Source organism: Grampus griseus, assembly GCF_964374135.1.
Source record: "Grampus griseus genome assembly, chromosome: 1".
Taxonomy (NCBI): domain Eukaryota; kingdom Metazoa; phylum Chordata; class Mammalia; order Artiodactyla; family Delphinidae; genus Grampus; species Grampus griseus.
In genome coordinates this window covers 145908061-145929247 of record NC_139017.1, presented here as the reverse complement: position 1 = coordinate 145929247, position 21187 = coordinate 145908061, and the positions used below count along the sequence as shown (strand labels likewise).

Genomic DNA, 21187 nt, shown 5'->3' with positions numbered 1-21187 from the left:
TCACCTTAATCCTGGCCACATTTCCGTCAGTAGCATTGAGAAGCGCATCGAGGTGCTCAGACCATCTCAGGCTCCTACTCATAGCCTGCGGCAGAGCTCTGGCTCCCTGGCATCTTGTGCCCTTGCTCTCCCAACTGTGGGCACCCAAGGCACAGCCCAGGAAAGACCACAACGTCAGATCTAAAGAGGTGAGTGGGGGATGCAATAATAAAGGTAAGGATGCAGTATCAGACCAAAACTACGCCTCTGGGACTAGTCAGGGGAGCAACGTCCTTGGGGAACTGGTGGAAAAGCGGGATGCCCTGATACGCAGATATCAGGTGGGAGTTAAAAGGTACCGAATCTTGGTCGAGACCTCTCCAGACGCACGACACTTGCGCCATCACACCGAACTACTGCCGCCGCCCGGTTCAAACCTTACGGTAGGCCGGGAAAGCCCGCCTTCGCACTGGTCTCCGCGGTGCCACTTGGGAAACTGAGTTCACCTCTACTGGAGACAGCTGGTGATGCAGGCTACCGAACTACGTTTCCCTAGAAGCAACACGCGCAGTCACAGCCCCACCGTGAAGCTTGCCGGGAAACTGAGTCTTTCGGCTTCTGTAGTGGCTGTCTCTAAGGACCGAATGAACTACGTGTGCCAGGATGCATCGCGCAGAGCCAACGAAGTCCCGCTGCCGATCCCAGTAGTTCCGGGGAAATGGAGTCCAAGCTGCCTCAAAGCTTAACGTCCCGAGTTACCTTGAGACTCCATTCCCCAGCAGGCTCAGCGTGTAGCGTGCGCTATGGAGCCGCAAGTAGCAGAGCTGAAGCAGAAGATTGAGGACACGTTGTGCCCTTTCGGCTTCGAGGTTTACCCCTTCCAGGTTGGTTTATCCCTACTGTGGTGCTAGGGCGAAGTGTATGGTTGGCTTCGGTGCCACCGGCGTGAGGCCCTGGAGTCCTCTGAACTTTCCCGAGCTCTTCTGGCCCCGTGTTCGTTTGACGTATCGGGACAGGGTCTCAACGGGCGCTTGGGCTAAACGGGTAGAGAACTGTTGCAGGTTTGTCCTTTTACCCTCATACAATGCCGGATTGATGAATAGGAGACACCATATGATCCAGTAACCCTGTGGCTTTGTCACCTACGTAATTTACAGGAAGAAAGGTACTGTGGGGCCAGAGTCATTTTGGAAGCTTCCCGAAGGAGTTGGGAGGAGGGCAAGGCCTGGAATGTTTGCATGGCTAGAATTTTGGTCATCTGATTAGCGAAGGGCATTCATGGTGTTGAGCAAGCAGACAGTTGGCTGGGTTGTTCCATCTACCAATAAAAGGTTACATTCATGATGTTGCCAGTCACCAGTGCTGGGCTGGGTATATAAACTATACACTTGCCTGACACAGAAGTCTGGCATCACCACCTACCCTTGTTCCCATAGGTCCATTTCCCTATATCCAGTGTCCCCTGCACTGAACCCTGTGCTTGGAAACAAAGCTAAGTCAACTCAGCTTGAGCCTTTTGCCTGATGCTTACGAGGCAGCCCACTTCCACCCCTTCCACTGAGTGGCACACAGCAGTGCTGGGAGAGGATTATAGAGGAAGAAGTAGGTTGGATCTAGCCTCAGAGAGGCTTCCCTGGAAAAAATGGAGTTGAACTATATATGAAAAGATAGATTGGAAGGTTATGTACATCCCAAATATCAGGAAGAGCTTGAATAAAGGTGTTGAGGTAGTAGTGGTGGATGGCAGGTATGAGGGAGAGTGGGGATGCCTAGCTGGTGCAATCAGGTAGGCCTGGATAGGGGGAGCTATGGTATTGAACAGTGCCATATACAGCCCTGCCAATCATCCTAAGCTCCTCCTTCTCTCACCTCCCTAGCTCCACATACAATCAGCCACTGAGACCTTTAGCAATCTGTCTCCTATCCCAGATCCATTTCCTTCCATTCAACCCATCTATGCTCTTGGTCCAGGCCACTATTTATCATTTGAATTTCTGCAGTAACCTACTTGCTGTCACTTTACCTCCATTCCATCCTCCACACTGCAGCCAGACTGATCTAAAACTGATCATGTCAGTTTACTCCTTAAATCTTCAATGGCTAGCCCCTCATTGTCACCAAATTAGACCCATATTCCTCAAATTGGTAGTATTCAAGGCCAGTCAGTCTTACTCCTACTGATCTCTCCAGGCTTCTCTCCCTCTGCTCCCCTCTACAGATGCTTCACTTCTGTCAAACTAGACAATTTGCTATTCTCCAACTATGCCTTGCACTTTTTACCTCTTTGTTTATGCTGGGACCTATTTAAAACACATACCAGATTCTCCCTCTCCACGTCAGCCTGTAAGTTTCCTCCCTAGCCTTCAAGACTCAGCTTCCAAGCCTTTTCAAATTTCAGAGGGCCTTCACTGGCTCTGTTATTGCACTAATCACAATATAATCAATTTTTTTTGTCCTTAGTTTTTTATGAATTCTTTGCCTCTCTATTGTAACTCCATGTCAGATTCAGATGCGTCCCCATAAACACACATCATACATCAGTAGAATTTCATTGATTGAATAAGAGGGAGGCTGGGCAAGATGCATGAAGCCTTGAATGCAAAGCTAAGGTATGGGCCTGGCTAAGGCCTAAGTTGGCCCTCTTGTGTGGCCTGAATTTTCTCTGTTCCAGGTGGCATGGTATAATGCACTCCTGCCTCCAGCCTTCCACCTGCCCCTGCCAGGACCTACCCTGGCCTTCCTGGTACTCAGCACACCTGCCATGTTTGACCGGGCCCTCAAGCCCTTCCTGCAGAGCTGCCACCTCCAACCACTGACTGACCCTGTGGACCAGTGTGTGGCATACCACCTGGGCCGTGTTAGAGAGGTGAGCAACGCTGGCTGTAGCCTTCCCCAGCTTCAAAACCTGCATCTGCTTCCAGCTCCTTGAAGCTTAGTGCAGGATCTAGACATGCCTAGGGCTAGGAGCCACTTCCCGGGCAGAAAGGTATCCTAAAGCCAGCCTTGACAATGTGATCTCTCCCCATTCTGCCTTCTCACCCCGGGTTTGGCCACCTCCTCTAGCAGCCCCCCAGGTCTGAAACCAGTCTCACTCACCCTTCACTGATGGACAACTATATGATCAGATTTCCCTTGGCCTCCAAGTGAAATGGGAATAAGCCCAACATTCCCCACGCATCTCTCACCTTTCTTTGCCCTAGACCTGGAAGCTTTATGCTGTCTTTGGGGTCTTTTGAGGACAGAATACTCCCCCACTACACACTTTACATGTATATACACACGTACACATACACTGGGTCTCCCCAAAGCTGGGCCATGTCTTCCTCCACATTGGGCCTCCGGAGGGCAGAGCCAAGTCACCCCTCATAAAGGTTTCTGAACAAGACTGTATTTCCCTTCAAACATGGGCCCTCTTAGACACAATATTGCTTTCTTCACGCTGGAGCCCCCAGCCCCACTCCAAGTTTAAGATCATGTTTCCCCTTTAAACATGACTTCTGAGGACAGGGCCGTGTTAACACAACTTAAGGCTCTGTTGGACATGGCCATGATTCTTCTTGTGCTAAAAGCTTCCATCTTGTTCTCTATCACAGAGCCTCCCAGAGATGCAAGTAGAAATCATCGCTGACTACGAGGTACACCCAAACCGGCGCCCCAAGATTCTGGCCCAGACAGCAGCCCATGTGGCAGGGGCAGCTTATTACTACCAACGACAGGATGTGGAGTCTGACCCCTGGGGAACCCAGGTCAGAGGGTAAATATTAATGAATAGGGGCTGAGAAAGAAAAGGAAAGGAAAATCCCTCAAGATTTCAAGTCCCAGGCGTTCCCTGGAGGCCTAGTGTTTAGGATTCCAGGGTTTCACTGCCATGGCCCGGGTTCATTACCTGGTTGGGGAACTGAGAATCCCGCAAACCGCGAAGCACAGCCAAAAGAAAAAAAAGATTTCAGGTGTCATTCTTCCACCTCCCCTGGGTAAAGGAATTGATGGGTACAATCCAGGACAAAGATGCACCATGGTCAGGGGTCTGGTTCCTAGGGACACAGAGAACTAGTCTGTTCTTAGTCTTTGTGATAGAATGGAGGGGGCAGAGCTGTGATTAGAGTGGTGAGACTGGGAAGCTGAAGTTCAGCTCAAGGAACGTTTCCTTGTGGTCAGTGACTTCATGAAAAAAGTTGTCCAGGAGAGGGAATAGAGGAGTCCAGTCAAGGACTGACAGAGGCTCACATGTAGACTCAGAATGAGAATGAGTAAGTGAACAAACCTAGCTTGCATTGCTGGTAGCTGGATTTGGTGCCAAGACGACCTCCATGACTGTCTTCTTTTTTACCCACTCCCCAGCACATATCAGGTGTGTGCATACATCCCAGATTTGGGGGCTGGTTTGCCATCCGAGGGGTCGTGCTGCTGCGAGGAATAGAGGTGCCAGATCTGCCACCCACAAAGCCCCTCGACTGTGTACCTGCAAGAGCTGACCGGATCACCCTGCTTGAACGCTTCAACTTCCATTGGCGTGACTGGACTTACCGGGATGCTGTACCACCTCAGGAGCGCTACTCAGAAGAGCAGAAGGCCTACTTTTCCACTCCGCCTGCCCAACGCTTGGCCTTACTGGGCTTGGCCCAGACCTCAGAGGAGCCTAGCTCTACATCCCAAGAGCTTCATTTCACCACATTCATCCCCAGGAAGCCTCAGAATCCCAGCAGAGGCTGGCTCAGCCCCAGGGTCTCACCACCTGCATCCTCTGGCCCTTGATACCCTCCCCTCCCCTGTGGGATCCTCATTTATGACAGTTGCACCTGCTGGGACTTATTTGGCTAGACACGATTTTATTGGGTACAAGATGATCATTTTTGATAAAGAATTATAGTAGAGATATTAAATGAAGATAACAAGGCTTAAAGAAGTTTGGTCAAAAGACCAAAGCAGATCCAGACTTGCCACCTGCCTTGGAATGTGGGATTATTACCTGTTACCATTTCTCTGCAGTGCTTCAAGATGCTACTTGTTACAGGGCTTAAGAAGCAACTATCCCCTAAATAACGGTACCTGCCTCAGAGGGTTCTTATGGAGACTGAATAAATACGAAATAGTACCTGGCATATAATAAGCTATTATTAAAGGCCCCAGGAATCCTATACTGCCGCTCATAGTTCTTACTTGTCTGAATACTGGAGGGGTAGGTAGGCTGGGGTAGCCATGTCTGGAAGGTGTCTAGAAGGGCACCACATGATACACAGAAGGATTCTCAGTCCTGAATCTGCCCTAGCCTCAAGAGCCCAGGAGGAATCCACCTTTGCCCCACTGACAACCCTCCCTCAGGACAATGATATGAGAATAAGAACTACCCTTAAATCAAGGATAGAAACCCAGGGAAGCCAAGAGGTGCTCAGCACTGTGCTTTTGACACAGAAACCTACCCTATGAACACCAGCGCTGTGTTTGTCTCCCCCTCCCCCTTTTAGTTCCAAAGGTACTGAAGCCTCTAACTCTGATCTTTTTACAGAACCAGTACCAGGCATTTATCAGAAGAGGCCAAGCTTCAGGTTTTCATACAGCCCTCCCAGTAGTGTAAAAGTAAATGTCAGTAATCTCATTGGGCTCTTAACCTGCAACCCAGCCTATAGCAAAAATTGCAGTGCCTTGGCCAGTACTGTAGTAGGAGGCCTTGCTCTTCTCCAGATATGGTGAAAATGAAACACCTTGCTTCGAGGTCCATCCTCTGTATGTACTTGCATTTCCCCTCAATATAATTTCCTGATTCTGAGACACTCTCACACCTCATTTTCCCCTAAAGAGGGAAAAGCAAAAAGTAAATTCCTCTTACACTCAAAGGCTAATGTCCCCCTAAAATGAAGAATCAACAAGGTCTCGGCTCAAGTTTAATAAAACTACAAAAGACCAAAAGCGATAACCTACTACTATACACATCAGTTTGCCTGCCCCATAATACAGCTCAGGCCATTCCCCCCAGAGGAAGAAAGGCTGGCCTCCCCAGCCCCTGCAGGAAAGGCCTGTCCTGTCCCACACCACATCTGGGCTGAGTGCAAGGTCTTGTGTTTTAAGCATGATAATAGTACAAAAGAGGTTTTGTTCTCATGGCCACCTACTGCAGCCTGGCCCTAAAATGGCCCAGTGCTCACTTCTGCTTAGAGAAATATTCTTTGCTCTTCTGGACATCAGGCTTGATGGTATCACTGCCAGGCTTCCAGCCAGCTGGGCACACTGCAAAAGAAAGGATACTAATTAATAACCTGATCAGTGGTGAGCTCCACCCTCCCAAGGACAAGTGGATGCCTCAAAACCAAATGTGAGCCCTAAAGAGCAACATTCAGGCACCAGGAAACCTACCCTGCAGTCTGAGATCATTCAGCCTTTTAGTTCAAAGCTATAAATATGTAATTTAATCCTCACCAGAGCCCTAATTACTATGATACCTAATTTGTTCACAGAGTAACTGAAATTTAAAGAAATTAAGTAACAGCTTCAACTTTATACTTTGTTCTAAAAATAATCTGTCTAAAGCATGTACAGCAAAATATTACGATTTTGTTAACAGTAGGTAGTAGGTAAGTGGGTATTCATATGTTCTCAGTAATTTTATGTATGCTTCAAAAATGCACCTTTGAAAAATAAGCTTAAATGCTCTTCAACAGATGGTGCTGGAACAGCTGGATTTCCACATGTAGAACAATGAAATTGGACATCTATTCATACCATACACAAAAAGTTTACTCGCAAATGGATCAACAGCCTATATACCATAAACTCTTTGAAGAAAACACAGGGTGGTCAAACTTCATGACCTTAGATTTGGAAATGTATTCTTAGACATGATACTGAAAACACAAACAACAGTAAAAAACATAAGGTAAATTGGACTTGATGGACATTAAGGACTTTTGTAGATTAAAGGACATTATGGAGTGAAGACAACCCACAGAATGGAAAAAAATATTTATAAATCATATCTGATAAGGGATTAATAGCCAAAATTGAAATCCAGAACTCCCACAGCTCAACAGACAACCCAATTCAAAAATGGGCAAAGGACTTGAAAAAAGACATATCTCCAAAGATATACAAATGGTCAAATAAACATGAAAATATGCCGTCACTAGTCAAAACTACAATGAGATACCACTTCACATCCCCTAGGATGGCTATAGTTTAAAAAAAAAAAAGGAAAGTAAATGTTGGGAAGGATGTAAAGAGCCCTTGGTATTGCTGGTGGGAATGTAAAATGGTGCATGTGCTGTGGAAAACAGTTCGGCAGTTCCTCAAGAATCTAAACATAGAATTACCATGTGACCCAGCAATTCTACTCCTATATATAGCCCCAAAGTAACTGGAAACAAGGATTCAGACACCAGTTCACCAATATTTTAGCAATATTATTCACAATAGCCAAAAGGTGGAAACAACCTGCTAACGGATGGATACACATAACTCTGTGTGTGTGTGTGTGTGTGTGTGTGTCGGTCGGAATATTATTCGGCCTTTAAAAATAATAATGTTCTGATACATACTACAGCCTGGATAAACCTTGAAAACATTATGCTAGGTGAAAGAATCCAAACACAAATGGATAATACTATATGATTTCACTCACATGAAACACCTAGAATAGGCAAATTCATAGACACAGAAAGTAGAAGTTTACCAAAGGCTGGAGGGAAAGGGGAATGGTAAGTTATTGCTTCATGGTTACTACTGCCTGTTTGGGATGATGAAAAAGAGAAACAGTGGTGATAGATGTACAACACTGTGAATGTAATTAATGCCACTGAATTATGCACTCAAAAAGGTAAATTAGGGGCTTCCCTGGTGGCGCAGTGGTTGAGAGTCCGCCTGCCAATGCAGGGGACACGGGTTCGTGCCCCCGTCCAGGAAGATCCCCACATGCCGCAGAGTGGCTGGGCCCATGAGCCATGGCCGCTGAGCCTGCGCGTCCGGAGCCTGTGCTCCGCAACGGGAGAGGCCACAACAGTGAGAGGCCCGCGTAATGCAAAAAAAAAAAAAAAAAAGGTAAATTATATATAACCACAATAAAAATTGATTAAGGTAGTGACTTGCCCCCATACCCAAGAAAAATGTAAGCTAAAAAATGACAAAGCTAGGACTGTGTAAACCCTAACACTAAGCTGCTTCTTCCCTCTAGCAGCCCTTCAGAGATCTGAAAGCAGCAAACAGTTTTCCTTCTCAGTGTTCCTTAATTCTGCCAAACAAGAATGCCTGAAATAAGGGGCACAACCTCCACAGAAGGTCCTGCTTGTTTCACTAAGTAACTGCCTGCTATACCTTGGTAAGCAAAAGGTCCAAGTTTGAATCTTTCGCACACTTTATGCAGAAAAGCACCTTTCAACCTTTCCAACGATCCTAAGTTAGCAATGCTCCTTGGGCAAACCTGAGGAAAGTGAGGCAAGGGAACCAATCTCTGATTTTCTACTCTATTTGCTGTTTAGTCTTCTAGGAAGCATGTAGTCAGCAAAGTTCAGTAATGGAGCAGCAAAAATCTCACTTGCTCAGGTGAGAGAGGGGAAGCCCCTTTCAGTCCAAGGATGTCAAAGCCTCAGATGTCAGACACTGCAAACAGCAGTCTGGGAACAAGGTATGGAGGGAACAAGCACTAAATGGCAAACCCAGCTGCTTTACAAAATCTCCATTTGATTGTGACACAGTCATTAGCTTTAGTGGCACCAAAGGATTAGAACACAGGTCCTAAGCATAAACAAGCTTCCAAGAATAAAAAGCAACATAAAAACAGAGACCAGACCCAGAGTCACCCTGTAGTTTGCCAGCAGGGAAACCAAAGATTCTTCTGTCCAGGAATACAAATGATACAAAGATAGGAGGAATAATGAACCAGAAAGAAGGACCTTGACAATTTAGTCTCCTTGGCACTAAAGCCTCTTGGCACTTAAGACTGTACCATAACTAATGACAGGACAGAAAGATCCACACTTGGATGTTTCACTCATACCCAACAGTGCTGGTTTTTCAGAATCAATATGGAGCCCAGAAGAACTGGCTGAGTCCCACATTTACCAGCTTTCAAGTGCAGCTGAAGTACCACAACTCTCGCCAACACAGAAGGCCCTAAACAATGACTTTTTCAGCATTTGAAATTACCTAAGAAAAAGAGGGCTTTGAATTTGGATCCCAGTTCCACCATTAACTATGAATATATACTGTGTTTAAATATTGGTTTATTTGTCCTTAAAAATAGGAATATAGGATTTTTTCAGTAAAAAATTTCTCTATGGAAATTGTCAGTTCCACCCTTCTCTCTGCTGAAATGTAATGTAGTTCACTTAAAGACCCCTTCCCCGCAAAAAAGTGTAAAATTCAAGATCAAAAAAAATTTTTAGGTAAAAATACGAACATAGGATATACAAACATAAGGTCATTATGTTGTACACCTGAAAATAATATAATGTTATATGTCAATTATATCTCAATTTTAAAAATAGGAATGCGGGGTTATTTGTCAAATAAACAACACATGACAGCACGTCATATAGACTGCCTGGTTGGTATTTACATATTCTCAAGTGGGAACTATCATACTATAAGCCATAAAAGGCTGCGCACAGAAAGCTGTGCCTGTTCTAATGGGATGGGAAGCAGCAGAGAACAATAGAGTGTGAAGAAGCAAGCTTCACAGAGTCATGAAAGCTTGGGTTCAAGAGTCTATGCAAGGTCCTAGCAAAGTCCAGTAAAGGGCCGACTTGGCCACTCCACAGTGCCTTCCGTCTTTGTACTGAACTTCATTCTCCACCAGGGGGCAGTCTCAGCAGCTGTCTGCTCCTTTAATCCAGAGTAAAGCCCACACATGCTTCTGCAAATGGTGCCTTCTGATTCCCATTACCTATTAGCCTTCCACTCTAGTCAAGCTAGCACTTTTGGGTCCCCCAAACAAACACCACTAATCCAGACTCTTAACTTCCACCTCCTTTAACTCACAAGATCAGAGCTGAAATGAGCCCTAGAGAGCTAGTCAGAACTACTTATTTTTTAGAGAAAGAAAATGAGATGTAATAAGACAAGAAATTTGTCCAAGTCCACCTGCGTACTTGGTATCAGTAGCACTTGATCACAACCATCTTACCCTCAATCATATTAAGCTGGGGTGGGGGTGGGGTTCAAGATCCCCTCCCCCTACATACCCAGCACCTGCAGCAGATGGAGGAGCCGAGTTCTTAAAACTCAACCCAGTTGGGATAAGGCTATCTCATTCCAAGCAACAACTACACTGGGCAGAAGTGGGGAGCTGTCAAAAGCTACAGCCTTATAAACTCAAAGGCTGGGAGCAAGTAGTTCAGGACTTTATCAAAACACTGCAATGAGAGAATATATAAGGAGAGAAGGGCTAGAGCAGTAAGAAAGACCTGCACTCTAGCAAATGCTAGATAAAAACCGTAAATTGAATCTACTCGGTCATGTTCAGACTCACAAGAACATCGTCTTTCATCCTGGAACTTCTAACGAAGAACCTTGGTATTTCATCTCAAACCCTTCAGCCCTAACCCCTCCTTCCTTAGAAAAATTTTTATATTGAGCATATATATAGTTTGGTATTTGTTGATTATAAGTCTTACAAATACAACCACATTGCACCAACAGAATGGATTTTTAAAAGATAAAAATGTATTAACTGTTTCTACCTGTCTTTGGATAAGTTATCTTAGTCCTATTTTCGTTTCATTTTCCAAAACTGGTTGGACATTACCCCAATGAAACAAATATGGTCTACAGGGATTAAGCTCTCCCCCCAGTAAACACTTGTCAAGAGCGGCATGGTTCATGTCTAGGTGTGATTCCCAGCCTTTTGTTTCGCCCTTAACACACCCTATGGGATCCTCCTACACTCTTTTAATAAGTTGAATCTGCAGCAGTGAGCGATACTAAGTGATCAGGGCAGAAGCTGGGAATACGCGGTTGGAACAAGAAGCCTTTATATTCTCCTCCCCAGGCTTTTCCATTGCCCCACCCCCACAACCCACTATAATTCAGAGATGGCAACTTCTTGAAGAGACATAATCACCCTTTTATCTGGTAGACTTTGTTCCTCCCATCTTTCCCACTCCGCTGTCCTGTCACCAGGCAGACTGACTTACCTTCCCCATGTTTGTCAGTGAACTGGAAGGCCTGAACCAGTCTCAGTGTCTCATCCACAGAACGGCCAACAGGAAGGTCATTTATGGTGATCTGTCGAAGGATACCTTTATCATCAATAATAAAAAGGCCCCTGGAAAAAAGTATTAAAGGTTTGAGAAAGACAGTACAGTTTTAGAAATTGCTTTCTTAGAATAGAGAAGAAATGGAAATAGGCTGGTCTCCCACACTTGCACTGGCCTTCCCCTTAGGCCCAGCATAAAAGAATTAAATGAAATCATGCCATACACCTTAAACTTACAGTGAAGTCTATCAATTATTTCTCAATACAACAGGAAAATAAATGAAATAAGAAAAAAGACTCCACAGATCAGGGCTCTACCTTTCAAATAAAAGGTCCTCAGCCAATCAGATAATTCTCCTGATGACTGTCAGCCCCCCAGCAGGTATATACCTGAATGAGATGCCTTCATCAGCCTTTAAGACCCCATAGTCCTGAGCAATGGTGTGCTTGGGGTCTGATATCAAGGGAATGTTCATGGGCCCCAGTCCTCCTTGCTTCTTGGGTGTGTTGATCCTACAGCAAAAAGCACACATACATTCATTCAAACTCTTGTGTAGCAAAAGCATTAACTATAACTATTCCTTCTCCTGTCCAACATTCCTAATCTTACTCCCCAGAAAACTTCAAACTTTTTCCAGCAGTAAAATAACCGGCTGAGGACAGTTAAGGTCACCAGGGTACACTCAGCTGTAATCCAAGCTGCTTTTTCTCTGCTGCCAGGTAGTAACAACAAGTCAGAGCATTTGTTCTCCTTCTATGAGCCAGAAATCAATACTTGAGAAAGTCTATTGCCAAAGCCTCCCAGTCCCAGTTGCTGCTTAATTTAAAAGTCCATATGCCTGGACTTCCCTGGTGGTACAGTGGTTAAGACTCTGCGCTTCCACTGCAGGGGGCACAGGTTCCATCCCTGGTCGGGGAATTAAGATCCCACATGCCACACAGCGCAGCCAAAAAAAAAAGGTAGTAATTTTAAAAAAAGAAAAACAAAAAATCTCCATGCCAAATGGACCAAGAGGTTTACCATGCCAGGTGACAAAAGTGAGAATCCACAGAAGCACCAATCACTTGGCAGTTGAGTTTCTTAAATTCTTCTGCCTTATCACTGAAAGCAATGATCTCCGTGGGGCACACAAAGGTGAAGTCAAGAGGGTAAAAGAAGAACACAACATATTTTCCTGGGGGGAAATAAAAAAGCCCAAGTTAGCCTTTGAAATAGACTTCCTGGGAATTCCCTGGTGGCGCAGTAGTTAAAAATCCACCTGCCAATGCAGGGGACACGGGTTTGAGCCCTGGTCTGGGAAGATCCCACAGGCCGCAGAGCAACTAAGCCCACGTGCCACAACTACTCAAGCCCGCACGCCTAGAGCCCGTGCTCGGCAACAAGAGAAGCCCCCACTCTCTGCAACTAGAGAAAGCCCGCGTGCAGCAACGAAAACCCAACGCAGCCATAAATAAGTAAATAAATGTATTTAAAAAAAAAAAGGAAAGAAACAGACTTCCTTGCCTTATAGAGAATGTAAACCTGAAGACATTCTCCTATGGAAAAAAGCAGCCTTTCCAAGATGATGGCAGACACATTTGTTAAAATGCCAAGATGCTCAACAGAGAAGATTCCTTGCACCTACTGTCAGAACCTCTTCCACAAGAAAAAGTTCTTCATTTCCATGCTTTATTTTCCTGCCTCCATGTTAGCTGCCAACTACAGAATAAACACTGTTCCATCTAATTTTGATCTCTGGATAGTTAAAATTAGCACAAACACCAAGTTCTCCAGTGAAGAAAAAAAGCAAAGACGCAATTATCTACTGGACAATCTAATGCCAATGCTTATATAATCAGTGCCCAGAAAGAGCCGAATTGCTGCATTCTCTGCTGCAAGGCAGTAAGACCAACAAGAGAAAGTCAGAACCTCTGCAATTCTTCCACAAGGAACCACAGTAATGTGATGGGTAAGATTTGTTTATTTGTTTATTTATTTAGGCTGCAGCGGGTCTTCCTGCAGTGTGCACGAGCTTCACTCTAGTTGTAGTGTGCAGGCTCTGTAGTTGTGGCGCACGGGCTTAAGTTGCCCCACAGCATGCCCGCAGCATATGGGATCTTAGTTCCCCGACTGGGGATTGAACCCACGTCCCCTGCACTGGAAGGGGGACTCTTAACCACTGGACCACCAGGGAAGTCTCTGATGGCTAAGGTTTAAGTGATCACCTGAATAACCACAGATATGTTTCAAACAAGCCTGACAGGACAAGCAAAAAAAAAATTTATAAGGCAAAAGTTCCAAAACTTCTCCTGGTAGGTAACAGAATTTCTAGTTGCAATTTTATGAAACTCATTCTGATTACCAATTGAAGTATTCTAGATCTTCAACCTGAGGGCAGCTTCTCACCATACCTAATGGGCTGAGCTATTTGGAACAATTCCAAATATTCACTTATTTCCAGATAGCAACAATGTTTGAAAGTCAAAAACAAGCAGATCCTTTGGACATTCACTTTGAAAGCCAAAATCACTATAAACACACTCACCGAAAACAACCTTCCTCAGAGGCTTTGCCTAACAAGCTACAGCAGGTCAAGCCCTGGAGAGAACACAATAGCTCTTCCTAAACCTCATGCCTTTGCCCTTGAGCCAGAGTCACCTCCCTATGGTGCTACTTACCTTGTTTGCCAGGAGGAGCTTCTCTCCATAGGGCCCCACTTATCTGCTCTCATTCCAACCAATATGTGTAATTTGTTAAGAAACCTAGTCACAGGTTCTACCCAAAAGCTGACTCTTGGAACCAACTGCTACACCATCAAGAAAGGTATACTTGACACCTGAGTTTCAGGTTTGCATTCTAAGGAATTTCTATTTTCAATTGTCCCAGAAGACCCTGCTGCTCCATGACTGCAAAATAAAAAGAACCTCATTAGAACTTGCTAGCTGTCTACTTGAAACTATTTAACAGAAAGGAGAGTTATTCTAATTGTGACACCAATTTTTCTCTGGGGGCAAAACAGTCAAGGGAATGTGCCTAAGCCCTCTGCCTAATACAGCAATCATGACACACATATTTCTTAAACTGAACTGAATATACAGTCTCACAGCTCCAAAGACTTTAGCTCTGAGACTTTAAATTGTTGAAGGCCTTTTATAACACGATAATGAGAATATCTCCAATAATATAATGAGGAGCAATACTGGGAAAATAATAAAGATATATGTCCAGACATAATGAAGCTTGTGCTTTCTCCAGAAGCAGTTTGGACTTAGGATAGCTACCCTGTGTTCACTGATGATAATCACCACTTCAATTCAATAGAAAGACAAAGCCTCTTACCCTGAAGACACAGGAGATATAAAAATCATTTTACAATCAAAAATATGACAAGAGATACAGAAAATGAACAAGCCATCCCTAGATTGTAACATAATTCCACATTAATGAACCTAACTACTCTTACCTTTGTAGTCAGATAGGCTGATATCTTTGAACTGACCATCTGGCATTACAGCAGTTGCTTTGAACTGGGGGGCATGGTGCCCAATTTTGGCATTTCCTGAAGACATATTGCGATCAGCTGGAAAAGATAAGAGGAAGTCAATTAGAAACAAGCCTTTTTTTTTTTTGTGTGGTACGCCAGGCCTCTCACTGTTGTGGCCTCTCCCATTGCAGAGCACAGGCTCCGGACGTGCAGGCTCAGCGGCCATGGCTCTCGGGCCCAGCCGCTCCGCGGCATGTGGGATCCTCCCGGACCGGGTCACAAACCCGCGTCCCCCACATCAGCAGGCGGACTCTCAACCACTGCGCCACCAGGGAAGCCCCTGAAGTTTATTTTTGTTTTTATTTTTTTACCTTTTATTGGAGTACAGTTGATTTACAATGTTATGTTTTCATTTTAAAATGGAAATTTCTTTATCAATTGGAGTAAACTCTTACTGTTCCTGAACCATCATTCGTACAATTACATTTTCTTCTGTACTTTCATTACACACATGCAGAGACATAAAGAGGTGGAAACTCTCAAACCTGGACCCAAATGCACAATGCCATAAACACTGAGCACCTGCTTCCCAGAAGCTGCCATGCTGCCCCTTCCCTGGACTGCACCTCCATCTGCCTTCAGAATGTGGTAAGCACACTTTGACCTTTCTCCAGGTAGATTTGCCCAACACAGCACACACCCTAAAGCCAATCCAACTTTTTCAAGACGCAAGACCAAGATTTATGGCATCGGCTCTATTTCAAAATTCTAGGTGTTGTGTTTAAGGCCCAGAAGTCCTTTCAAAAATGGGTTTCTTACCTCGGGGCCAAGATTCTGGGGCAATAATAAGTAGAACAAGAGTCAATTTATTGCCAAAGAGTAATGTTACACTGAATTCACCCAGGTCAAGACCAAAATAAGAAGTTAAGATTTAACCCAGTAAGCCATCAGTTTGAAAGCGCCAAGAAACTAACTTTTCAAGTCCCCAAGTTCTTGCTTCATAATACCACAACCAAAAGAAACGTTGTAAGCATCGATTGCCACAAACTTTACCGCTTAACACCTTTAATAGCAAACCAAAAAACCAACCAGCAAGGCACAAAGCAACTTGGCAACCAAACACAGGATGTGACCCTAACATAAATGGCTTTCTTGTCCAAACCTGATTTTCCAGGGGGCCCCCAAGACCACTAAAGCACAACCAGTGGTGGGGGATGGGAAGCTGCTGGACTTCTAGTCGGTGTGTTCCCTTCAGGAAATCTCCCCTTGAACTTCTGTGGAGGAAGCCACTCCCCAAAAACTCACTTCAGGTACCCTCTCTGCCACTCCCATCATCACCCCCACCCTAGCACTTAAGAAAGCACCAGCAGAAGAGTGCGCAGTCTTCACAGAGGGCATTTAGGATCACCACAAACCCATTCTGCAGATAGAGAACTAAAGACGGAGAACGGAATCTTAATATCTGAAGCTCCACTGCTAGTCACAGCTCAGGACCAAGAACAGCCTTTCCCCCTAATACACGACGGACGGACGAGTATCCTCAGTTTCTAATCAGTTTGCAGATCCACTCTAGAAGCTTCCCACACACACAAACCCGCAGGAGGCCCCATCACCACCAAGCCACGCCAAGCCAATCAGCGCCCTCTGCCTTGGTTGCCGGGGGAAGAAGATACTCAAGCCGCCTTTAGCCTCCGGTTTCAACCACGTCCCCGCACCCACAAGGGGGTCCAACGTGAGGGCCACCTCGCCCGGCCACCTTCTCCGTCAAAGAACCCCAGTTGAGCTGGGCAGGCCCCGGGGAGGGGGAAGGGAGGAGGAGGAGGAGTAAAAGGCGACGAACGGGGGACATGGGGCGTAGCGGTACGCAGAGGCCGCGCTGCCCATGTACTCACCACTCCTCACAAGCCACAAAGAACAGTCAGGAAACACACACGCAAAGCATGCGCCGGGCGCTGGCCTTTATAGCCTGTAAGGCTCTCGCGAGAGTCAGGGCGGGCCGGGGGTGCGGACGGGGGAGAGGTAAGGGGGGGGATCTGGCCCGAGCACCGCCCCGACCCAACGCGGCCCGCCAGTATGACTCAGCGATTTCTCTCGCTGGGGGCGGCCTAGCGGACTACCAACCCCCCACCCCGCGCCGCCGAGGTTTGAGGCGTTCTTTTGATCACTTCCAAACCCGAACGCCTCCGCCTTGCCCTTAAAGCCTGAACCAGAGTAAGGGTTCTAGCTGCTGCCCACGGAAGACCACGTCTAACCAAGCCTTGAGAACTGTCTCTTCAAATATTTCTCAAATATTACCCCCCTACACCGATTCCCGCAGCCTCTGCTCTAGTGCTGATCCTCAGTAACCCTCATTGCTTAGAGAGCCTCCCTTTTATTGTTCTGATTAACGGGGTTGCTGCTTTCTGTCTGCTATCCATGAGTTCCCATCCCATCCATTCCACGGTGGCTGGAGGAAATCTTTCTGAAATCTGATCTTGTCACTCACTCACCCCTCTGATTTGTGCCTCATAAAAACTGGGGCTCTGTATTCCTGAGTTAAAACTCTTCATGGTTATTTCATGTGTGGCCTTCATAAAAGAATCTTAATCCATTAACCTTACTTTTCTCGTCTGTAAAATGGGAATACTATTATTTGTTGAAATCATCTCTGTAGTTTATTTAGCACAGTACCTAGTTCTTATTATACACTAGAAGTGTTAGCCATTGTTACTACTGTAACTCTTCCTTGCTCCTATATTATAACACCCAGAGCAGAGTGTAGCTGTTTTAAGCCTTCAGCCTTTTGTTCAAGCATGAGGAACCCGTTCTCTATTTGACCTACAGAAAACGTGTTTGAAGACTCAGCTGAAGCACTACTTCCTCTGAAATTCTTTCACTCATCCTCAGAATTGACCATTCCCTCCTTTCTGCCCAAACAGTAGCCTGTATAGCAAAAAGAAAACTTTAAAGCTATTTTACTTGTTTATATGTCTATCTCTCCGTGTTAGACTGACTTTCTGAAGGGTAGGGTTTGGGTCACAACCACCTCTGTGTCCCCACGTCACAATGTAGCACCTGATATAAAATAGGAGTGTTTAATAAATAGTATTGTGTCCGCCTTTCTGCCCCCAACCCCCACTATCCTCCTAACTCCCTTGGACATTATAGCAGGATAAGAGATAGGGAAGTGCTGTGTCATGCTGCCTGAGCATCTCAAAATTTTTTGGCATTTATCATCCTACCATGCAACAGTAGTGATTTTTTTTTTTTCGTTCTCTGCCTGAGACTGAACAATTATTTGGCCATTACTCATCTTCTTCTTGAGGACTCAGGGGAGACAGACATTCAGAGCTTAATAGTGGATGGTTATTGCTGTGAGCAGGTTAAACCAACAACACACAGTCCTACATCAGCCAGAAGAAAATTACCATTTATTGTATTTACCATGTGCCAGGCCCTGGGCTGGGCACTTGAGCTTATTTGTCTCATTTAAGAACCAAAAGAGTTATCCTGGCCCAGGGAAATATTAACATCCAATCCTCGTGGGAATATAAAAAAACAAAATAGCAGAACAATTATTATGAGAAGAAATCTGTTGAACACTTGTCTGATTAAGTGATCATAGAATCTGTTTCCTCACAGAACAGTAAAGATTTTGGAAATGGGGGCAGGGGAACTTTATCCTTCTACAGGACCTTTATCCTCCCTTGTTCACCAGTAGTCTGGGAAGGATTTTATCTGTTTTATTTATATTTGTAGTACCAGAACCTGGCACACTAACTGGCCTAGGAGACGTGCTTCATTAATTTTGGAGTGTATTGCAGATTTTTGAGATGTGGAGTTAAGCTACTTGAACCACATTTTAGGAAGATGATTCTAGCAGCTGTGTGATCGATGTAATGACTAGGAGACAATAGGCAAAGAGACCAACTGGGAGGCTACTGCAATGGTCCAGATTAGAGAAGTCTCAGAACTGTAAAATGACATTGGCAGCAGAAAGGGAAGAAGGAGAGAAAGAATATTTCCACAGGCTTTTGGATTGATTGCATTTAGGGTGAGATGAAAGAGGAAGTTCAATCTGATTTCTTGGTTTCATATCTTGGTGCCATGTGAGTAATGTCACTAACCAGTGATGTAGGAAACACTGGAGAAGGAGAAGTTTTGAGGTTAAAAATAGTGATGAGGGCTTCCCTGGTGTCGCAGTGAAGAGAATCCACCTGCCAATGCAGGGGAGACGGGTTTGAGCCCTGGTCCGGGAAGATCCCACATGCCACGGAGTAACTAAGTCCGTGAGCCACAACCACTGAGCCTGTGCTCTAGAGCCCGCTTGCCTAGAGCCTGGGCTCTGCAACAAGAGAAGCCACCGCAATGAGAAACCCGCCCACCACAACGAAGAGTAGCCCCTGCTCACTGCAACTATAGAAAGCCCCATGCGCAGCAATGAAGGCCCAACGCAGCCATAAATAAATAAATAAATAATTTTTTTTAAAAAATGATGAACGTTTATCGAGTACTACCTATTTTATAGATGAGATGCCTGATGCCCAAAGAATTTAATTATCTAAAGTAACAACTAATAGTAATACCAAGCAGGGCCCTGTGGGGCTTCTGAACACAAAGCCTCTCTGTGTCCCCCATTCCTTTGATTACAGGAAATAGCCTTCTTTCAGCCTCAAAGACCTTCCCTGTTCCAATGGGCAGATTCAAGCAGTTTTTAATTAGGGAAGGGAGGGGATTGGAGACAAGGGAGAAACAAACAATCAAGAGAAACAATAATGCAGCCTTGGGGCAATGTCCTGGTTACCCCTCAAAGGATACACATAACAATGTCTTTGAGTTTTGCAGATGCTGAAACCCCCTCCAGGTGGGAGAAGTTTAACAATGGTATGCTGCCCACAGGCACATAGACCCCAGACCAGGTGGAACTTGAAGGTTGATGATGCTGACTCCTACTTACCTCACCACCAACCAATCAGAAGAATGTCCACAAGCTGATCATGCCCTCAGAGCCATTACTATAAAACTTCTCACTACCCTCTCCAAGTTGGGACACAGGTTTTGAGGGCATTAGCCCACTGTGGCCTTCTTTGCCTGGCAAAGCAATAAAGCTCTTCTTTTCTACTTCAACCAAAATTCTGTCTCCAAGCTTTAATTCGGTGTCGGGGTACAGAGGCCGGATTTGGCTTCAATAGGTTTTGGAGCCAGATGCCATCCCAGGCAGCAGAGCCATCATGTTGCACACTATGCAGGTGTCACATTTACATAGACTGGGACTTCCCTGGTGGTCCATTGGGTAAGACTCTGAGCTCCCAGTGCAGGAGGCCCAGTTTCAATCCCTGGTCCGGGAACTAGGTCCTGCATGCACTATGCAACTAAGAAGTCCGCATGCCACAACTAAAGATCCCGCATGCCACAGCGAAGATCCCACATGCCGCAACTAAGACCTGGCGCAGCCAAAATAAATAAATAAAATAAATAATAAATATTTTTTAAATTTTTTACATAGCCTGTAATGGAGTTGTGCCTTATCCTGGTTTGGCTAGGCTAACTCTGGAGTCTAACTTATTACTGACTCCTCTCTTAAAGGAGAAGATAATCAGTTTGGTTTGAGGAAAACATCATTGAGATGCTCACAAGACATCCAGGTAGATGTATCCAGAGGTCACTGTTGGAGATATAGATTTGAAAATCAGCAGCACAGAGGTTTAGTTATATATTTATTGTTCTTCTATTTACAGGAGGCCTATTCTCTGCTAGGTACCAGACATGCAAAGATGAATAAAACACCATCTATTGAGGTGTTTTGAAGGATCACTAAAAAGTTAGTTAAGGAGAAGAAAAGTGTGGAAAGAGCTCCAGGCAGAGAAAACAGCAAAAGAAGTGGAAAACAATATAATATGTTTGGGGAAGTACAAAAAGTTGAATATTAGTAGAATGTAAATGCCAAAGACTAGAATGCAGAGACACAGAACACAGATTGGTTATGATGTACCCCATAAGCTTGACTGAGGAGTTTGAATTTTATCCCAGGGGGCAAAATTGAATATGGAAGTATAGAAAGAAAGTAAGAGTTTTGAATAGGAAAATGACATCAGGTTGTATTATTTATCATTCTGGCAGCTGCAGTGAAAATAGATTTAGGGGAGCAAGAAGATATAGGATAAGGAGACCAAGAAGGAAGCTATTGCCATGATTGGGGGAAAGAGGTCAAGAGCCTGAGTGAAGGCAGTAGTGCCAAGTGTGGAGAGATGGGATCAGATGGCAGAGTTTGTAAGATCTGGGCATCAGTTATGAGAATTGAAAGAGAGGAAGAAGTCGAGGATGAGTCCCAGGGGAATTGGATGAAGATGGTGCAATTCACAGAAATGTAATGAAACAGATTTTGGAGGAGATCACAAGTCCAGTTTGGGACATGCTGAATTTGAAATTCCAGCAGGAGATAGGAAGAAAGTTGGAAATGTGGAAACTTGAGTGTAAGCTTGTGGGAAGGCAGGGACCCTGCCTATCCTGTTCATCAAGTTATTACCCTAATACTTATCAGCATGGTTCCTGGCACATGGTAGGTACAGTAGATACTTGTTTT

General features: G+C 45.0%; 2 protein-coding genes across 3 annotated transcripts in view; one reads left to right on the top strand and one right to left on the bottom strand.

Moving 5' to 3' along the window:
• Positions 1 to 699: 699 nt before the first annotated feature.
• On the top strand, positions 700 to 5714 carry MMACHC (metabolism of cobalamin associated C). Its single transcript, XM_082667647.1, has 4 exons — positions 700 to 863; positions 2651 to 2845; positions 3573 to 3725; positions 4321 to 5714. The coding sequence occupies exons 1-4, from the start codon at positions 783 to 785 to the stop codon at positions 4732 to 4734; spliced, it is 843 nt and encodes a 280-aa protein (XP_082523773.1). The 5' UTR covers positions 700 to 782; the 3' UTR covers positions 4735 to 5714.
• A 134-nt stretch (positions 5715 to 5848) lies between these two features.
• The window catches only part of PRDX1 (peroxiredoxin 1), a 46100-nt gene continuing 30761 nt past the window's right edge, over positions 5849 to 21187 (bottom strand). The window contains exons 1-6 of one of the 2 annotated variants that reach the window (XM_082667660.1): positions 16518 to 16639; positions 14605 to 14721; positions 12183 to 12336; positions 11552 to 11674; positions 11100 to 11230; positions 5849 to 6204 (exon numbers count right to left, since the gene is read on the bottom strand). In XM_082667660.1, coding sequence (XP_082523786.1) covers positions 6119 to 6204; positions 11100 to 11230; positions 11552 to 11674; positions 12183 to 12336; positions 14605 to 14710 — 600 coding nt within the window. In that variant the 5' untranslated portion in view covers positions 14711 to 14721; positions 16518 to 16639 and the 3' untranslated portion in view covers positions 5849 to 6118. Of the gene's footprint in view, positions 6205 to 11099; positions 11231 to 11551; positions 11675 to 12182; positions 12337 to 14604; positions 14722 to 16517; positions 16640 to 21187 lie in introns of those variants that run through there. The other variant, XM_082667661.1, reaches the window with a different exon arrangement.

Excerpts from the sequence above, each read along its gene's own strand:
- MMACHC (XM_082667647.1), top strand. The coding sequence starts at position 783 with ATGGAGCCGCAAGTAGCAGAGCTGAAGCAGAAGATTGAGGACACGTTG. Across the intron at positions 864-2,650 it reads TCGAGGTTTACCCCTTCCAG|GTGGCATGGTATAATGCACT; the intron begins GTTGGTTTATCC and ends TCTCTGTTCCAG. Across the intron at positions 3,726-4,320 it reads CTGACCCCTGGGGAACCCAG|CACATATCAGGTGTGTGCAT; the intron begins GTCAGAGGGTAA and ends CCCACTCCCCAG.